The 21,317-nt window shown below is 45.0% G+C and overlaps 1 protein-coding gene and 1 non-coding gene across 2 annotated transcripts; both read left to right on the forward strand.

The window, feature by feature from the left end:
* Positions 1–10,173: 10,173 nt before the first annotated feature.
* Positions 10,174–13,405, forward strand: LOC125522185 (BTB/POZ domain-containing protein At1g55760-like). Its single transcript, XM_048687274.1, has 4 exons — positions 10,174–10,646; positions 11,368–11,525; positions 11,858–11,973; positions 12,523–13,405. The coding sequence occupies exons 1-4, from the start codon at positions 10,528–10,530 to the stop codon at positions 13,123–13,125; spliced, it is 996 nt and encodes a 331-aa protein (XP_048543231.1). The 5' UTR covers positions 10,174–10,527; the 3' UTR covers positions 13,126–13,405.
* Positions 13,406–13,616: 211 nt separating this feature from the next.
* On the forward strand, positions 13,617–13,690 carry TRNAI-AAU. The gene has a single exon. It is a non-coding gene; the product is annotated as a tRNA-Ile (tRNA).
* Positions 13,691–21,317: the final 7,627 nt, after the last annotated feature.

Below are 21,317 nucleotides of genomic sequence, written 5' to 3' on the forward strand. Positions count from 1 at the left end.
CAAGTGAAAATGTGCTTGAAAAGACCCCAGTGTGGCCTACAACCTAAGAAGTTCTCGCACATGGACACGTAGGCGGCAAGATATACGATGGAGTTGGGATTGAAATGGTGAAGTTATGCTCCAAAGAAGTTCAAGAATCCCTGGAAAAAAGGATGGGGAGGCAGATAAAATCCACGGTCAACATGAGTTGCGAGGATAACGCACTCACCATCACGGGGATGCGGTTCGGTCTCTCCTTCCGAGAGCCACGCCGATTCATGGGGGATCAGCCCCCCCTCGACCAGATCATCGATGTCGTCTTGGCTGATCGTAGACTGGATTCAGTCGCCCTGGATCCAGCCGCGCGGCAGGCCGGATCTCGATGAGGATCCGCCCTGGTTGGACCTCTTTCCCTTCGCCTTCGCCGTCACCTTCTTTGCACGCTCCAAGGCCACCGTATTCTCCTTCCCCATGGTCGCAGGCGAAGCTCGAACGGAGCAGCGGCACTAAGAGCGAAGATGGAGATGGCGGAGAAAGCATAGGAGAAAGGAGGAGAATGGAGAAGCGCTGTGCACAAAATCCGATCTGGCACCTTATATGGGGCCGCTTCCGAGTGGATGACTTGTGGGGCCAGACGATCCAATCAAATCCTGCAATAGTCACGCGCGAGGTATGTGGCAAAAAAGGTGGCGCAGTGATCGAGGTGGCCTCGCTTGATCCCATCCGATTATTGCGAACTCCTCCGTCTCGCGCACTTACGCAAATATAAAATCCCACGATATCCGCGCGCAACAGGGCAACCTGTCAGGCGGAAGATCTTTTCCATATCAGCACTCAGAGCATTACAACAAAACTTCACTCGGCAGAACCAAGAATGGATCAAGGCGACTGAGAAGAAGTTGGGATCATCATAATTGTTCACTTGGTCGCAAATAAGACGCTCCCGAAGCACGAAAATTGAATCGGAGGAATTCTCAACTCCTTCTCCACTCAAGCCCCGAACCATTCGGGGGCTAATGATGAAGCTATGTACCTAGGGTAGGGTCATAGGCCTGACCTAGACGCCCTCCCCAAGGTCATCGCCCTAAAACCAGAAGCATTCAAAGGGTACCATCATCCACTCGACCAGAGACATTCCACTCAGAAAAATCAATGACACTCGACCGTCACAGTAACCACTCGACGTACAGAAGACCTAAAGCCACTCTACACAACAACGGTCGGGCATTTACTCATAGACTTAATTATCATTTATATCACTTAATTGCTAGCATTACCAGTAACGTTCCACTCTTAATGTACATTGAATCCCGTGTAACGAAGGAGAGCTGGGGTCCTGGCGCACTCTATATAAGCCACTCCCCTCCTCTGGGACAAGGGTTCGCTTCCTTTGTAAACACACACATATACACAATCCAGTCGACCGCCTCCGGGCACCGAGACGTAGGGCTGTTACTTCCTTCGTGAAGGGCCTGAACTCGTAGACTCGTGTGTACAACTACTCCATAGCAAGGATCTTGCCTCCTCATACCTACCCCATTCTACTGTCAGTCTTAGACCCACGACAGTATCTCTGGGCCCACTCGGTAATACACATCACTATAAGCCTTGCAAGCATTGTAACTAACGAGTTAGTTGCGGGATGATGTATTACGGAACGAGTAAAGAGACTTACCGGTAACGAGATTGAACTAGGTATTGAGATACCGACGATCGAATCTCGGGCAAGTAACATACCGATGACAAAGGGAACAACGTATGTTGTTATGCGGTTTGACCGATAAAGATCTTCGTAGAATATGTAGGAGCCAATATGAGCATTCAGGTTCCGCTATTGGTTATTGACCGGAGACGTGTCTCGGTCATGTCTACATAGTTCTCGAACCCGTAGGGTCCGCACGCTTAACGTTCGGTGACGATTTGTATTACGAGTTTATGTGTTTTGATGTACCGAAGGTAGTTCGGAGTCCCGAATGAGATCAGTGACATGATGAGGAGTCTCAAAATGGTCGAGACGTAAAGATCGATATATTGGACGGCTATATTCAGACATCGGAAAGGTTCCGAGTGATTCAGGTATTTTTTAAAGTACCGGAGAGTTACGGGAATTCGCCGGGAGTATATGAGCCTTATTGGGCTTTAGGGGAAAGAGAGAGGAGAGGCTGCAGCCCCCCAATGCTTAGTCCGAATTGGACTGGGGGGGGGGCGGCACCCCCTCCTTCCTTCTCTTCTCTTTTCCCTTTCCTTCTCTCCTACTACTTGGAAGGGCTCCTAGTTCTACTAGGAAAGGGGGAATCCTACTCCCAGTGGGAGTAGGACTCCCCTAGGGTGCGCCATAGAGAGGGTCGGCCCTCCCCCTCCTCCACTTCTTTATATACTGGGAGGGGGCACCCCTTGGAGACACAACAATTGATCATTGATCTCTTAGCCGTGTGCGGTGCCCCCCTCTATCATAATCCACCTTGATCATATCGTAGCGGTGCTTAGGCGAAGCCCTGCGTCGGTAGCATCATCATCACTGTCACCACGCCATCGTGCTGACGGAACTCTCCTGTGAAGCTTTGCTGGATCGGAGCTCACGGAACGTCATCGAGTTGAACGTGTGCAGAACTCGGAGGTGCCGTGCGTTCGGTACTTGGATCGGTTGGATCGTGAAGACGTATGACTACATCAACCACGTTGTGCTAACGCTTCCACGTTCGGTCTATAAGGGTACGTAGACACACTCTTCCCTCTTATTGCTATACATCACCATAATCCTGTGTGTGTGCGTAAGAAATTTTGAAATTATTGTGTTCCCCAACAGACTCCACATTCCCGTGTCAGCCTTCTGCTGATGAGCATTGATCTTGCACAAAGAATGTTCATCAACTCTTCATGCACCGCAACCAATAAATTTGACCCCGTGTCCTACATCCCTCGTGCGTAGTAAGGTCGCCCTGTAGCTCATCATTGTACTAACGAGGAAAGCCACCAATAGATGTGTTACCTGAGGCAATTGCCACCGCTTCCGCAATAGCTCCTGGACGAGCCGAGTTAGGGCATGTACAATGGTGGCATATAGATATATATGCCCCATGACAAAAAGTAATTTGAGACGTCTATATTAATTTTTTCTTTCCAATGCAAGCTATCACTAAAGGGCATCATTAATAAATAAAAAATAAAGACTCTAGTACACATGCATCTCTATTTTTCACTCCAACCTTTTCAGCTTTTGTCACCGAATCATACTTTTTCTCTTCAAGCACCCGCCTCCTGAAAAGGATCCCGCTTCCCTATCTGAATTTACTTTACATCATATCCGATCCTACATGATATATAAGGCATCACCTTGAGACTATGCATTGTACTACATGCCCTTAATCGGAACCGCCAATCATGCCCCGCCACCATCATCCGCCAAGAGAGTTTCCCTCGTCAAGCTCATCTAGCAGTGGCGAGGAGATCAGAGGAGGGTGGACGTGGTTTGGGTCATCTGATCGACCGACCGGGGGAAAACGTGCATATATGATTTGTGACTCTCCTGAAATCTGTATGATTTACTACTCCACTGTTTGGATCTACCCACGACATGTTCCCGTGAACCGTAGTGCCCATCCTCAATGTCGAAGAACGATATCTTCCTCGCAAAAAAAAGAAGAAGAAGAACGATATCTTCAACCGTATCCGGCCATCCATCCCCATCCCCCGCCCTGTGTCAGCATACGCCTGTCATGGCGTCGGAAACACCTCCATGCAAACAGCCACAATAGGCACCGATTAACATGTCCCGGTCCAGAACCAAACGTCTCCGACCACGATATTATCACCCTCATGCAGGCAACCAGCACGAACGTCTCCGCGACCGATCCCCATCCCCATCACGGCATCACCAGCAGGAGCAATCAGCCGCCGCTTGGACGACACGACACAAGCCTACGAAGATCAAACCATCATAGCCCACAGGCAACCAACCCATCGTCCAGGGTGCAAGCACTCCACACACATGGCAGACGCCGCGGCCGTACCCGAGCGGGCACGAGAGTGCATGGACGTGTGCAGGCTACGTGTGGTGCCCGGGCGAACGAACCGCACGGCCGGTAACGACCCTTGGTCGACCTTAGCGCTCCCGCTGCTGCCATTGCACCGGTGATGTGGACCTCAGGGCGAGCCGTCGGGTAGAAAATGGTTTCGGGGGTGGGTGCAATTATGTGCGACGTGCACCGTCGCGTCGTTTTCCCGGAGCTCGCGCTGTAATCGGCCGGGTTGGCCATCTGTCCTGCGCCATTAAGGGGCGGTGACGGTCCGGCGAGCCACATAAGGTCATAAGCGATGTGCTCAGAGTCAGAGAGAACATCTAGTACTAATCAGGAGGGAAAAGATCCATTTGTAGTGGCGATGGCTACGTACGTACGGCCGGCGACACGAAGTGTAGGTAGTTAAATTAATCTGTGCTGCATCTCTGCTGAACTTGTTTGGTTACAGCAGGCGAGAAACTACAACAAGTGCTAGCCGCGCCCCAACAAGCCTCCTAAAGGTCTTTCTTTGATGTCGAAAAATCGGTCCAATTACATCTCAGAAGCTCACTTTTCACCAATTGAAGCCAAATTTGACGCTGGCCAGGCCGAACCCAGCACATCAAGGGTGTCCGGGACATCGGGGGAAACAGTTTTGACGTGAAAGCCTGGCGGGCCTGTCAAGTCAGCGACCCGCTCGCGTTTGTCGTCCTCATCGTCTAGGTTTCCCGTGGGGAATCAATGCGAAGGCTGGCCGGCGGCAGCATTGGCGCGGCGACGCGCACCCCGCCCCCTCCCGCCACACGTACACACGTCTGCCGCTCACTCACCGACTATAAAAGCCACCCCTTCCCGTCACGCGTACACACGTCTGCCGTTCACTCGCCGACTATAAAAGCCGCCCCTCTCGCCACGCATACACACGTCTGTCGCTCGCTCGCCGACTATAAAAGCCGCCCCCTTCTGCCACGCGTACACACGTCTGTCGCCCGCTCGCTGACTATAAAAGCCGTCCCCTCCCTCGCCGATGGACGCACTCTCCTTCGCCCGCAGTCCCTCTCTCGCCGCCGACGCCCCCATATCGTTTCCCCCCTCCCCCCGTCTACAGCCACAACGTGTACAACAGCCGATGGGAGAGATTCCCTGGTGATGGAGCGGCGGCCAATGGCTTCGGCCGCCGCCACCTGCACGACTGGGAGGCTCAGCGTCGAAGGCGTTCCTGTCCCCCCGCAGCCGACCACCGCCGACCACTTCCACGCCAAGATCGCGCGCATTCGGGCCTCCTGCCGGAGGAGGTGCGGGGCCTCCCGGAGTATGCCGCCAGCAACCACGCGTACTGGGCGGCGTACTTTCAACGCCGCCACGAGAAGCAACTCGCCTCCACCAACAACACGCCGTTGAGGGGGCGCCACAACACCGACGGGCGCCGCCTATGGTGGGGCTCCCCTGGGCGTATGCTCCGCAACAAGCCGCCGCTCGAGTACCCGGCGACCCTGGCCCCGGTCCCGAGGCACATGGCGGGCGAGTCCTCTTCCTCCTCGTCCCGCTCCTCTGGTTCGTCGGCGCTCGCCAACGTCAAGGCCGAGCCCGTGAAGACGCCGCTCGGGCGGCGCACCCGTGGCGGCGCCCTCATCATCAACGAGGGCGGTCGTGGCCCTCTGCTCCCTCCCCCGCCTCGTCAAGTCGAAGACGGAGCCGGGGCTCATCATCGTGAAGAAGGAGCACGAGGACATGGCCGCCGACGACGAGACCGCCCTCAAGTGGGCGCGAGAGGACTACGTCCGGCTGGAGATGGAGCGCCAGCGTCGCGCCCTTGAGGAGACGGCCACGGAGAGGGCGGCGTCATAGTCCTCGAGGATAGCGACGACGAGGCACCGCCACCAACCAAACCTGTCCCCCAAGACGACCCAGCAACAGGGGTGTAGCAAGGACAACGACGGCGTGAAGGAGGAGGAGGAGGGTGGTGGCGGCGACTACAGCGCCTTCGGCAAGCTCTTCGACGTGTAGGCGGCGCGGCGGGCGACGGCGGCGTAGTAGTAGTCGTCGTTTTTATTTTGTTTTTAAATTATGTTTTTAATATGTAAAAAACAATGGAATGCCTAAATTTCGCCTAATTCTGTGTCGTATTTGGCCGAGTATGATCTAAAAAAAGACGTCTGGGGCGACCTGGGGCGGCGGCTGGAAAACCTATCGCCTCCATGTCGATTTTATCGCCGGTTTATCCCGAGACAGGGGCGGAGCCAGAATTTTTTGTCATTGGGTTCACTCATAAACTCATTATAAAGATTTGGTATGCTATATTTAAGTGTAAAGTCTAATTTTACACAAGTTTAAGCAAGAGTATAGCACTAAAAATAACACACACATGCTATTACTTATCACAAATTGGGTTACATTGAAAGCTGAAGTGCAAGACATACCTGTTGGATGAAATTATAAATTGAGTTCCTTACATATTAAAAATAGAGTAATACCAAAAATACTTTGCAGCCCTGGTTGTAGCTTCTCATCTTCCTAAAAACATTAAAAAATGATAAGTTAGTTTGAGAAGTTTAAAAACAAGTATCATCATGCGAAAGAAGTTGTAAAGTCACTTAAATTTTAGAGTGTCCGCTTTCGATTTTCATCTACTTAAAAGGATCAAACACCAAATCATTACTAGTGGCAGAAAACATATCTTTCTCCGCATAGCAAATTAAACAATCACTGATGAGCCAATCATCAATTTTATTGTGCAATTTTTTTCTTCCCAACATTCGTAGCTGAAAAGCATCCATCCACAGATGTTGTGACAACAAACAGTATTATTACTAGCTTTAGAAGTTGATAGCCCAGAGGAAAAGTAATATCTTATTTGTCCGCATCATTAGTTTGGACTAAATCTAAGTTTAGTATCTCCAATTTCTCTTTGTGGGTAATCCAAATTAAGCGGTAACATTTGAAGCCCCTTATATAGTTATAAATATATCTCATCTAGTTCCTTAGAATTTCTCGTGTACTCAATTTTTTTCCTATAAATCAGATCATAAGGCAACTTGTCTTAATTAATTCCTCTTTGTATAGAATGCCTCACAAGACTACTTGGAGTCGTATTTGGTGCACTTTGCCTACCTCTAATGGATGACCTCAATCTAGTGATCAGTTTATATCTGAAAAATACTATCTTATGGCCTAGATCAATCAAAATACGGGGAATAGCAATTAGAAAACTACACCATGTTTAACGGAGAGGAGATCTGATGATGCAACTCAGTATCTTGAATTTTTGGTTTATATTAGGCGGCAAGGTTGCCGCCCAGACCCACCCTTGTCGGCGGGGCTCGTCGCCATTGCCGCCCAGACCTACCCTTGTCGGTGGGGCTCGTCGCCGGCTGAGGAGATTGGGAGAGAGTCCACAAAGCGAACGGCGAAAGGTCGTGGTGCTGGCGGCTGCCTGTGTACGCGTACATGTCTACAGGAAAATAGGAATACCTAGAAGAGTCACGAAGCCACGAACTTGCCTGGCAGGCTGTCACGGATGGAGTTCACTTTACGGGCTTTTGGGCTTCTTGCGTTGCATTGTAAATTTGATGGGTTGAAGCCTTATTTTCTACTAGGTTCATGCAAGTACATATACGTATACATATACCCGGCTAGGAAAAGTCGTTGGGTTCAACTGAACCCAACGCCATTACGCTGGCTCCGCCCCTGTCCCGAGACGCGCTATTTCAAACCCAGAGTTGAACGGCTGGAGATGCTCTAACACGTAGACGACCTGAAGCTCGTCCAATCGATCCCACGGCCGCCGGCAGTCGCAGAGCAGATACGTACGTGTGGAACCTTCTGCACACGACAACGCAGTCAAGTAGTAGTACAAACGTGTACTGTGAACAAGGCAAAATAGACGCAGATTAATTGGCGAGCCGGTCACTGCCATGGCAAAAATTAGTTGCAACCTCTGACCCGTATCTGCGGCTGCACTCACCAACTTGCCCGTATTTTAACGCAACAATCTTACACGCCAGCAGCCGAGCAAACAAATGATAGCCACTAACCCCCGATGATTTTTTGGATCAAGGCTAGGTAGCTCCCAAGCATAACCGGTCAAATTGCGTGTATGTAGCTTGGATACTTTTCTTTTTCGATCCTAGGTTATGGGGCTCTAATGCTTTGCAATCTATACTAAACATCCTGCAAAAAAAATCTATTTTTCAAACAAACATACAGTAATCCAGATACACCACGTCAAGAACTTGTCAGAGAGTTTTATGCGTAGCAGTCACTTTCGTCATTGAATACTGAGAAGTGTCACTTGCTGGATCACATCACACGGCTAGCGTGTAGGAGCAAATGGAAGGTAGTATCTGTGGTTTAATCCAAGAACGAATTGAAGTGTGGAAGTCATACCACTGCGCCACCGTGTGTTTGATTCCAGGAACGCAGCGTACAGAAGTGAAGCAGCTCTGTTGGCAGGTTTTGCGAATCCGTTGGCTTCCGAATTAGCGTCGACGAGTACGAAGTGCGTATCCTGACGCAGGTAGCACCCATATGTTGGGTGCATTCTCATTGGCTCTTTACGATGACCATCCATCCCAAAATGCACAGCTTGACGATCAAACTTTTGCCTCATTCCGTTGGGTCTTTGTGTGTGAGAGCGTTCTCTCCGTTGAGGGCATGTATAATGCATAGTCTCAAGGTGATGCCTCGCATGTCATGTAGGATCGGATATGATGTAAAGTAGGTTCGGATAGGAAAGCGGGATCCTCTTCAGGAGGTGGGTGCTTGAAGAGAAAAAATGTGGTCCGGTGACAAAAACTAAAAAGGTTGGAGTAAAAGTAGAGATGCATGTGTACTAGAGTCTTTATTTTCTATTTTTTAATAAGACACACTAATGATAACTTGCATTGGGGAGAAAAAATAAATATAGATGCCTCAAATTATTTTTTATCATGAGGCATATATATCCATATGCCGCCATTGTACATGCCCTGAGGGGCTTCCACTATTTCTCCCGTGCCTAATGTTAACCTTCATTCTCATCGTTGCATCATTGTTTAGTTGTAGCAGTAAACCATCTGACGCCCGCAACGATCACATCATCACTCATTAAACATATGAACACAACGTCATATACATGTTGCTTCGCACGCGTGCAAAGATAGGGATATTTTGATCAACCCTACTCTAAATTCACTTTATAGCGCGCGTTGTTATCCTGTCATACCCTTGTTTAGTTTCGTGGTTGATCTTACCAAATTAATTTCTCCACTCCAGTAATAAAGGAACGGCGACCATAGAACAGTAAGAAAGAAAAGTAAAATTGTACGTACTCCTACAGGCCACATAAGCTATCTGTCACACTGGGAGCAGTCTGAGAGAATCAAAGATTCCGAACAACCGGGTTGCTTGTGTGTGAGAGAGAAAGAATCCGGGGGGCAACCGGCGCGGGCCCACGCCGAATCACGCAGATACTTTCCTTGTCCACTCGGGATCTCCAAGCAACACTCCACCCCAAACTTCTCCTCCCCCCTCTCTCTCTAAAAAACAAATTATTTTATTCACGCACCGAGATTCTTTGCGTGCATGCGTATCTCGGCGACAATAATTACGGCCCTGATTCGTTGCCTAACCCCCCACTTGTCGCAGCGAATTCGGCGAGTGTTCTTCCGATTTGACGGGTTGTTTAGTTTAGAGTAGTCAAAAGAAAGCACTCGCTGCCGTAAAAGCCAAAATGTTTGCTCGCTAGCGACGAGAGCAAGAGAGCGGAGATATGGAGCGCAAAATCCTGGGTCCATGCCTGGACAAGGACAGTAGCCAGTCGGCAGAAGCGATATGAACCATTAGTATGATATGGCCAATGATCCCCACTGATTAACCGCGCATTTGCGGCCAGTAATTGAGACTCCGTGAAGAACCCATGCCATGGGAAGAATTCGTCGTCGAAAATGTTTTTCTGGGGGAAATTGAGTGAAAGGAAGGGAACTGAGCGGTGGTTGAGGTGGAGTGGAGGCAGGGAGTAATCTAATAAATCGGCTGGATAAAAGTAATTAATAAGCCGGAGCATTCACCATCCGTCCTCCACTGGCGTGGAAGAAAGTCTCCCATTTGCGTGCCAAATTAATCCTCCTCTTCTTCCTCCCCCGCAACAGCAACAGCAACGGCACCCTCCCTCCCTCCCACAGTCCCACTCCCATGTCCTCTGCCATCCCATCCCCATCCCACCACCATATAGCCGCCACTCCACCCCCACCCCCACCCCACCCCACCCCACCTCCTTCCGCGCGCGCCGCTCCCCAAGAACCGGGACGGAGAACTAGCCCTCCGCGACTCCCTCGCCGCGCGCACGCTTCCTGCATGCCGCTGTGACCGTGAGTCGTCGTCGTACTGATCTACCCCGCCATGTCGTCGTGCTGAGTGGTGGGTGGGCGTTCGGGGTCTGGCCGTGCGCGCGCGGGTTGGCGGCAGTACATGAGGAGGAGGGCCGGGAGGAGGGAGCCTGGGGAAGGGGGCGCTGGGGCTGCTGGGCTGCGTCGATGAGGTGGTGGCGGCGGTGGCGTCGTCGTGGGGTGCGATGAGCGCCGCGGGGTCCCGGGTCGAGGCGGCGCCGCGGCTCGCGCAATGGCGCGTCGACGCCCTCCCCTGCTACACCTACCGCAAGTCCGACTCCTTCCGCGTCGGCCTCTGGAACTGGTCCGTGCCCCCCGTGCCCGCCCAGCCCCTCCCCTCCCCTCCCCTCCCATCCCATCCGCCCCTCTGCAAAATTGTTGCTCGCTACCTGTTTGGTTTCTTGATTGACATACTTGTCCAGCAAAGCAGAGTGTATCCTGCTGTGCGATCCTTGTTGCGGCCGAGGTTCTTAGTGTTGGTTTATGAGTTCAGTCATGGGTTTTCTTGTGATCAGTCTCAGGTTTTCAGTTGTGGTTTGATTCTGTCTACCAGTGCAAAGGGGATCAATAGGCTGTTTCTGTTAAAAATCTTGTTGGTTTGATTCTGAGAAATGGTCCAGAATTTGGCAGTAGCAGTGAAGGTTTTCTTTCTTCTGTAAAGTACTCCGTATTATTGAACTGAATTTAAGTTGGATTTGGAATCTTTGGTCAGCGATAATATCTAGTCGACATGTTTTCTTAACCATATTTGTTGTATTATCAAGAGAGACGTGGAACAAAGGAGATTTTCTAGACAAAAGTTTTCACTTTCTCCAACACTCGCTTTCAGCTCTTTCTTTTCTACTATTGCCAAGAAAAATCTTGAATTGAATTGTACGTTTACTTCTTCAAATCTCATCAGGATAAAATTTTCGGTTTAAACATAAGTTCTAAAATCATAAAGGATGGGGTACAAGATAGTTATGAGGGTCCACCACATGATTCATCATAAACTAACTTAAGTATCTGATTCTGCAATTGTGAAGGTACCTGTCTGTGGAGAGAAACAACAAGCAAACTTGCGTTAAGCTCTTTGCAGAGTTGTCAAATTCTGCCAAGAACACAGCCCCCGCACCGATAGCCTCGTTTGTCACGAAACTTCTGATATCCTTTCCTCCAGATCAGAAGATCATAGAGCATCCAGGTAATTGTCTTTTACTCCTTACTATGTACTGTATGAAAGATATTGATATATTTTCACATTTAATATGTAAGTGGTAATTTTTCAATATCTAGTATGTAAGTGATGAGTTATCAGTTCATACGGATACGAGTTAATTTGTGTAGAGATCAAGTGTCATGCAAAAGCAGTATACAGATTTAAGTTACTGTACATTACATGATCGGGGCATACATGCCGATCTGAAATTCTAGGCTTTATTGTTATTCCAAAATACCATGTTGAGTCCTCCATGCATATCAGCAAGTGCACAAAGCATGGGTTATCTAACCATCAGCTAATTTGCATGAACACAGGTATCCTGGACAAGCCTCTGAAACACGAAGGGTTTGTGTGGACGATTGATAGTAGTTTTACAGGAAGATTTGTGATTGAGATAGAGTTTCTGGACCTCAAAGTTGCAGATTCATCTGTAAGCACTGTTTCACCATCTACCTTTGTTTTTGTCAATGTTTGGTACAACAACAATTAGGAGGTGTGGGCTGTCAAAACGAAAAGAAAACAATTAGCCAATTAGGACATGTGGAGTGACATTCTTGACTCACCTAGAAGCCAATCTGATTTTAGACAGCTGCACACTATATTAACATGACATTTGGACTGATGCACACCAATATAGAAACATCTACAGTTTGTTTTGTGTGAGGTGTCTATAGTTGCTTTCTACCGTTGAATTGAAAACCCCCTGATTGTGTGACGTCACATAAACATGTTGTTTGATCAGAGACGTGCAAAGCTCGCAAGCACAACAGAAACCTAAATCAGGCATCTGTTGCCACTTGTCAGTAATTGCTCGATCCGGATAAAAAACGATAATATAAGAACAACGTCTTTGAGAACAAAAAAGTCTAATCATTTTAAATAAACACTGTAAATTCCGGTTCAAACTTACAGTTAACACTTTTTTTATTTGCAAGATAGACTTACAGTTAACTTATTGCTATGTAATTCTGCATTCCAGGGAGGTGAACCTGCCTCGATCTGGGCCTCACGCCAAATCAAGCAGTCTTCAGACAACACCGCGCTGTCATCCCTTGCAAGGATGCTGCAAGAAGGCATCCTCTGCGACATCACGATCAACGCCGACGATGGCAGCATCAGGGCGCACCGGGCGATCCTGGCCGCCCGCTCGCCCGTCTTTCGGAGCATGTTCTCGCACGACCTCAGGGAGAAGGAGCTCTCCACGGTGGACATCTCCGACATGTCCCTCGACGCGTGCCGGGGCTTCCTCAACTACATCTACGGCAACCTGCGCAGCGAGGAGTTCCTCGCGCACCGGCTGGCCCTCCTCGGCGCCGCCGACAAGTACGACATCGCCGACCTCAAGGAGGCGTGCGTCGAGAGCCTGCTGGAGGACATCGACGCCCGGAACGTGATCGAACGGCTACAGACGGGCCACCTGTACCGGCTGCAGAGGCTCAAGGACAGCTGCCTCAGGTTCCTGGTCGACTTCAGGAAGGTGTACGAGATGCAGGAGGAGTTCAGCGCGTTCCTTCAGACGGCGGACAGGGACCTGGTGGCTGAGGTGTTTCAGGGCGTTCTTGCGGCGTGGAGCGGCCGGTGAGCGTATGGGGCGCCTCTGCGTCTCTGGGTGGTGGTGGTGGTGTTCCATTGGTGGTGCATTGTTTGCTGGATTCTTGCTGGTGCAGCTTGTAAATAGCGCGTGCAAGCCATTGTTTGCTGGCGATATAGTAAAATTTAACGTGTACACCTCGATTGGATTTTGTTCATATATCATATGGTAATCCAATTCATGTAGATGTAGCGCGTCTTGGTGATCCTGTACACTCACTGTAAGTCTGCAAAATGACAGTTATTTTGTGAAGCCGAATGTGAGCTGCCTCCCTCTTCGTGCTTCTTTGGTTCAGTTGAGACTAACGCGAGTTAGCACGTAAATCTTTTGATGGTAAGTGGTAAGGGTCCAGCATGATGGCATAATAACTCACAACAGAGTTCTGTACCTGATTTGAAGTGTTGTGAAGATTTTTTTTTATTTGAAAACAGGTGCTCTGAAGACTTGAATATGTAAGACCTAAATAGCAAACGTACATCAAAGGCCTATTAGCTCAGCTGGTTAGAGCGTCGTGCTAATAACGCGAAGGTCACAGGTTCGAGACCTGTATGGGCCACTATTTTTTTCAAATCATTTCAGGCAATAGGTGCATGATTGTTCTTCGTTGTTACGCATTTATTTTGGGCATGTATGCTACTACTTCCTTTCCCAGTTACATGAACGAGGCAAAAACTTGTTGGTAAAATGTCTCTTACACATGTATTTTTGTCGACGGCGAGAAAACAGGAGATTAAGACTTACTGATGGTTTGGCGCCTCATGGGAAGCAGCTCTGTTTATGTGTGGGGATCTCGTCGGGCTGACTGTAATTCTCTTTTACAAATTGGGTTCCTTGCTTATTTTGGGGATTAGACTGTATTTATGTTTTCCTTTGGATCTAGTTTTATGGAGGCATGTACCTTATCATCTTGTGTAATACAAACCTTTGGGATCCTTTTTTTCGATCAGAAGGGCCACACGGCTCCCATTTTCATTACGAAAATGTAGTCACAACATACAAACCAAGTTTCATACAGACTTCAGTTTTTTTCAATGCCTAACATATGCATCATGAAAAAAAAAAACTACTCCTACATCTTGAGGCACTTCGGCTGCACCTACAGGATGCTACAACAAAAGATTTCTAGCATGCCGAGACTTGGCTATCCGAGAGATACATGCCTCCCCGTTCTTATTTATAGTTTGATACAAAGAAAACCCTCACTAGAGCGGGCCGCGCGTGCTCTCGCATTAGGTGCTTTCCTAAATGGGTCGGCATAGGCGCGCGGGACACCACGACCTCGTTTTGTTTCATTTTCATTTTTTCATTTTTTCAGCTTTTTTGCTTTTGCTTTTGTTTTTTGTTTCTTTTTTCTACTTTCATTTATACTTCCTTATATACTAAATAAATATATTACAAAAAACACTTTATATATAATATTTAAAAAAATAAACAGACATTTAAATAATGATAGATGTGTATAAAAAATGTTTATCATGCATAAAAAAATACAAGCATTTGAAAAGTTTTAATCAAGCATTTGAAAAATGTTGAAAAATGTGTATAGATAAAATGTTGACCAATTATTAAAAATGTTAAACTTATATTAGAAAATTGTTAAACATCTATTATTAAAAATGTTAAACATGTGTGTGAAACAAGTTGATCATGTATTTAAAAATGTTAATCAATCATTTAAAAAAAATTAATCAAGTATTCGAAAAATGTTAAATGTGTATAGAAAAAATGTTGACTTTGCATTCAAAAAATGTCAAACTTATATAAAAAATGTTAATTAAGCATTTAAAAATGTTAAAATGTGCACAAAAAATGTTGACCATGTATTAAAAAATGTTAATCTTTTATTTAAAAAAAGTTATTCAAGCATTTGAAACTTTTTAAAAATGTCCATTCCAATTTTTTTCCATGCATTAAAAATGCTAACCAAGGATTAAATGTGTATAAAGAAAATTTTTCTCATGTATAATAAATATATACAATGTGTGTGAATTAAGTGCATCATGTATTTAGTAAATATTAATCAAGTATTTGAAAAAAAGTTAAACAAGTATGCAAAAAATGTTAAACAAGCATTTGAGAAAAATGTTAAACAAGTATGTGAAAAATGTTAAACAAGCATTTGAAAAAAATGTTAAATGTTTACATAGAAAAGGATGACCATGCATTAATAAAATGAAATATTGTATTGGAATTTTTTTAATCAAGAATTTGAAAATATTAAAATGTGTATATAAATTTTTTGACCATGTATTTAATCAATCTTCTATCCGAAAAGTTTTAATCAAGCATTTGAAAAATGTTGATAATGTGTATAGATAAAATGTTGACCAATTATTGAAAATGTTAAACTTATATTAGAAAATTGTTAAACATCTATTAGAAACATGTTCTTGACGTAGGCGAAAAATGTAGAATGACAAAACCAAAAGAAACAAAGCAAAACGAAAAAAACAATGAAAACTGAAAAAGAAACAAATTAAACCAAAAAAGAAACCATAGAAGCAAGTTAAAAAAGGAATGGAAAACAGTAAAAACTGATAAATAGCCAAATGAAATAGAAAAAATCCTGTTGAAAACCAAGAAAGAAACAAAGAATCGAAGAGAAAAAGAATAAAAATAAAAATAACAATGAAAATCGTGAAAGAAACAAAAAATCAAAGAGAAAAGAAACGTAGTATAACAACGAAAAAAAGAAAACCAAAGATATCCAACAAAGAAATAAGAAAACAAACAAAAACAAAAGGAAGAGGAAAAATATGAACGAACACATCAGACCGAAGAACGAATGAAACGAGTAACACGCTACTGGGCAGGCCCACACACGTGCACTCTGCATGAAAGATTTAGCGACACCTGCGGATACCCTTGCGGGAGCCCCTCACGGGTCACTTCCGGTGCGCTGAGAGTGCGTCATAGCCGCCGCCACATGTCGCGTGCTGGGTGCTTTCTCGGGATTTTGCTTGTTTAGTTTTTTGTATGTTTTTTTTCAGGATTTAGCTGTTTTTTTTATTTGTTTTGGCATTTCGGTTTTGCTAGGTTTTCCCTAGGTTTCAGACCCAAGGATTTGATTTTTTATGTGAAGAAACACTTTTCTTTTTCTTACGCGAGAAGCACGGATTTACTTCTCGTGGAGGCATAGGTTTGCTTCAGCGAGAAGTGCAAGAAAAATATGTTTTTTTTTGCTTCCGTGAGAGGTGTGGATTTACTTCTCGTGGAGGCACAGATTTGCTCCTGCGAAAGGCATAGTTTACCTCTTCGAAAAAGGAAAAAACTGAAAAAACATGCTTTCGGCTTGGGTTTTTATATGGTTTTTTTGTGTAAAAAAAGTTCGTCAAGACCTATCAACATGAGGCCATGTTTTGAAAACTCGACGCGAGAAATCTAAGGGTGAAAACGGTTCGGAAATTAGACACATGGTTTAAGAGATAGAACATTTTGAACAAATGAATTTACGAAAAAGTGAAGACTTCCATGTTGCGACAAGTGAAAAATTCATGTTTTGTATAAAAATCCTATCAACATACAGGGCACTATTTGTCGCAACTTAGGAGATGGGAATGACATTTACAAGGAATACGCCCTTAATTGATGATTTCAGGGACACATAGCATTCGCACACTAGACCTATATATCGCTCGTACCGATTCTTATGACGCCTTAGCTGTGACGTCCGCACGTATATGCCAGCCCATTAGTGCGTTTAGCTCTCTCGATCGGTTGGTAAGTCGTTGCGCTCGTTCGCTCGCGGTGTCGTCGTTGGGCAAAATTGACAAATTTAACCTATGAACGAAATCAAATCACAGAATAAACTGTCCGTAAAACTATTTCACGCGGTTGATCTTTTTGTGTAATGCCCGACACGAAGGCGTCACACTACACTATGCAACGCCTCGCAGATAAGCGCTACACGCTTGACCAGCGTCGCACCCATGTGATCCGAGAAGTCAGTGTGCAGCGCCTGAGAGCTTGGCGCCACACTGCATGCTTCTAGGCGTTGCACTAGTGGTTGCTTCATTTTATAGTGCAACCACTAGTGCAGCGCCTGAGAGCTAGGCGCCACACTATACAGTGCAACGCCTAGCTCGTAGGCTCTGCACAATGACTTAGCAATTTTTAGGCAGTTTGGGGTGCAACGTTGGCCGGGCTTATAGCGCCTGTATGTGAGACGTTGCACAATGTAGTGTGACGCCTTCGTGTCGGGCGTCACACAAAAAGGTCAGCCGCGTGAAATAGTTTCACGAGCAGTTCATTCTGTGATTTGATTTCGTCCACAGGTTAAATTTGTCAAATTTGCCTCGTCGTTGTAGATTGGTTTTCTATTTTATTTTTTTAAAAGTCATCATGGCTAGCTTTATTGATTATAAATAATGTTTATATTGTCCACGAGCTCCTTACGAGGCTCGTCTAACCAATTTAAGACATAATTATTAAATAAACTAAAATTTGCTAGCACATTATAAGAACGTAAGCAATGTTTAAAGACAACTTTTCCAATTAAAGAGACTATATTCACACACTCCGCAGACACTCTTGCTGCTTTGTCCCACCATCATGTATGACTATACTAGGCCATTTGTCGGGCCAGGCCGGGCCTACCAAAGCCCGATGCAAAAAACCCAGGCCCGAGCCCAGTCCAACCCGGCCATTGGGCCTAAACATTGGCCCCGAGCCCGATCTATCACGCAAAAATCCCGTCGGGCCTCGGTCCCTGGCCGGGCCTCTTTGTTAATGCGCGAATACGACGGCCCATGCCATGCCCGGCCAGGCCGCCGGGCTTGAAATCGGCCCGAGCCCGGCCCGTGGACAAGGTTGGGTCGGGCTGCCCATGGCCAGGTCTATGTATGACCAATGCAGAAGTTAATAACTTGTAGAGAGTCGGACTCCGCCTCTATCTGATTAAAGCCAAAAGAATTAAGAAATAAAAGACCATCTCTCATTGCCAGAGCTTCAGTGGTGATTGCATTAGTAGCGAAAGGAATAAATTTGCGTTGGCAGGCGATGAAATTTCCCCATCCATCTCGAAGAACAACCGAGATCGCCCCCATTGTTGCACACTGGTTGGACTAGTCCGGGTTTTGTGTGTGTGTGTTCTTCTTTTATGATTTTCATCGGCTTTCATGGACTTTTTCTTTTGAATATCTTTCTGTATACCTTCTTTTCGCTTCTCGTCAGATTTGGTTCCTTTGGTTTTTTGGTTTTTGATTTTTGATTTTATTTTTTCCATTTCATTTTAATTTTCCTTTTTCGTATCATTTAGTTTATTTTTCTTCAAATGTATGTTTTGATGTCTACTTTTTCTTACACATTGTATATTTTTTTATACATAAGTAACATTTTTATCAGCGTAAAATATTTTTCAAACACATGTTAACATTATTTCAAATATTATTTTTATATTTACATTTTTATCATATTGTACATTTTTTGTATACATGTTAATATATTTTTATATATGTTTAACGTATTCTTCAAATACGTGATTAAAAAGTTTCCAATTATATGTTCTGATGTCTGCTTTTTCATACACATTGTACATTTTTCATATGCACCTGAAACTTTTTTTTTGATGCATGTTAAAGATTTCAAATACATGATTAACATTTTTCCAAACACATGTTTTTGAATATTTTTTGAATACGTGTTAAATATTTTTCAAATAAAAGTTGAAACATTTATTTTGATCCAGAAGACAGCCCCCTATTTTAAAATACACTAACATTTTTTACACTGTGTTAATATTTCTAGGCTATTTACACTGGGTTAAATACTACATCCGTCTTGGTTTGTTAACCCCCTCCTATTTTGGGATAAAGTTTATCCAATATTTAGATAATAAAATATAAAGTATATGTCACACAATATATACTATGCAAAAACCCTTTCAAACACAAATTCAGGAATAAACTTTTTGTGTCATATAATTTATATTTTGTTAGTTTATAGCTGCTCAATGACCTAAAATATGCTGTGCCCCAATAAACCAGAACGGAGGTAGTACATGATTAATGTTATTCTCAAATATATATTTTCATGTCTACTTTTTCAAATACGTCAAAAATATTTATTCGTAGGCGTTTAACAATTTTCAAACAAACGAATAACATTTTTTCAAATACTATGATCAACATTTTTATCAAATACATTTTTGATGTGCAATTTTTTCTTACACACTGTATTCTTTTGTATAAATCTGAAAAAACTATTTTATATACATCTAACATTTTTAAATATATGATTGATACTTGTTTTTTTACACAGTACATATGCTCATACACGCACACACACTTATTCCTATGAACACACACACACCCCTATCTTTATGAGCACCTCCGAGGTACTGAGCCGGCAGATCATCTTGAGATTGACGAAGTCATCATAGACGCCTTCGTAGTCGACAGGGACGTCTCCTCCCACTGAATGCACATCGCCAGAAGGCCTAGAATAATCCAAGAAAACGCGAGCATCAATGTCAAGTCTTGGACTTGAACTTTGGTGGGCAGTGGATACCACTGTCCTAACCATCCAATCACAAGTTAGTTCACAATTATCACTTCTTTGAACACATGTTTTTGAAGGAAAAAATGAATACATGTTGAAACCTTTTTTATCAAATGCTATCAACATTTTAGCACCAACTTTTTTTAACATTGCAAAAACAATTTTTTCAAAACTCAAGTCAATTTTTTTCAAAAATATATGTATTTTAGGTTATATTTTGAAAATACGAAAAAGTACAAAAAGGAAAACAAAACGAGTGTACATACGAAAAACAAATTGAACGAACAACACTACTGGGCCGGACCATTAGCCATTACCATGTCGCTACAACCTCGCTAGAAGCTAACATATCCTCGCCCGAAAACCCGTATGTGTTGGACAAGTAGGAGGGGTGTAAGAGTAAAGTTTGGTCCATCGGTCATGGTGAAATAGCCCACTCGATTGTCCACCCTTTCTTTTCACATTCTTGCCTTTCGATCACCCATGCGTTGCTGGGAGAGTTGGTTGATGAAAATTTAGGTAGACAACATGAGAAGCAAAATTAAACATATATATGACTTGTACTATTTGATTGTGTACAGTTGTAAAATATTTATTGATGGAAAATATTTTCCCATGCATGATTGAATGTTGCGGTGATTTTTTTTCATGCATGATTGTATTTTGAGGTTGTTCATATCTCATTCATAATTGTATGGTGGGGTGGTATGCTTGCATGTTGAGATAAATAAGATAGTGCGAATAACTTTCTCAGGCCTTGTTTGGTACTAGTGTATTTTAGGAATTGGTGTGGATTATCCCGGTCAAACCCCTAAATTCCCACATATCTGAGAACATCATTTGGTTCTAGTGTATTCGACACGTTTCTAGTCTATTAGGGATAAAAGGGGATTTGAAGGGATTGGGTGAAGGTTGGGGTTTCACCCAATCCCTATGGGGATTATCCTCACCAATCCCCTTAAAAACCCTAGTACCAAACAAGGCCTTAGGTATATAATATTCCTTTCAACACTACTTGAGGTCATAATCAGCCACATAGATGCCTCTGGATTGAAATTCAAATTGAGTATGCTGGTAGAGCTATATGTTCAAATTTTCACCTCATGTAAAAAAATCGGTCTTGTGTAAATCTCTTTTGACGACCCCAAATATTTACGCATACGTCCATATGTGTTTGTGAATATTTGGCATGGGTCATCCTGTTGGGGAACACATTAATTTTAAAATTTTCCTACGCACATGCAAGATCTATCATGGTGATGCATAGTAACGAGAGGGGAAGAGTGTTGCCACGTACCCTCGTAGACCGTAAGCGGAAGCGTTATGACAAGGCGGTTGATGTAGTCGTACGTCGGAGAGCTTCGTTAGCACGACAGCGTGATGACGGTGATGATGAAGCTACCGGCGCAGGGCTTTGCCTAAGCACTACGACGATGTGACCGAGGTGGATTATGGTGGAGGGGGGCACCGCACACGGCTAAGGGATCAATGATCAACTTGTGTGTCTATGGAGTGCCCCCTGGACACATATATAAAGGAGGGGAGGGAAGAGGTGGCCGGCCCTAAGGGGCGCGCCAGGTGTGGGGAATCCTACTAGGACTGCCTAGTCCAAGTAGGATTCCCCTCATCTTTCCTATTCGGAGTATGAGAGAAGGAAAGAGAGGGGGAGAGAGAAGGAAAGGGGG

The sequence above is a fragment of the Triticum urartu genome, chromosome 7 (assembly GCF_003073215.2).
Source record: "Triticum urartu cultivar G1812 chromosome 7, Tu2.1, whole genome shotgun sequence".
NCBI classification, from domain to species: domain Eukaryota; kingdom Viridiplantae; phylum Streptophyta; class Magnoliopsida; order Poales; family Poaceae; genus Triticum; species Triticum urartu.

Bases quoted from the DNA above. Each gene is read 5' to 3' on its own strand.
- LOC125522185 (XM_048687274.1), top strand. From the start codon at position 10,528: ATGAGCGCCGCGGGGTCCCGGGTCGAGGCGGCGCCGCGGCTCGCGCAA. The intron at 10,647-11,367 runs GTCCGTGCCCCC...GCAATTGTGAAG, and splicing joins CGCGTCGGCCTCTGGAACTG to GTACCTGTCTGTGGAGAGAA. The intron at 11,526-11,857 runs GTAATTGTCTTT...GCATGAACACAG, and splicing joins GAAGATCATAGAGCATCCAG to GTATCCTGGACAAGCCTCTG.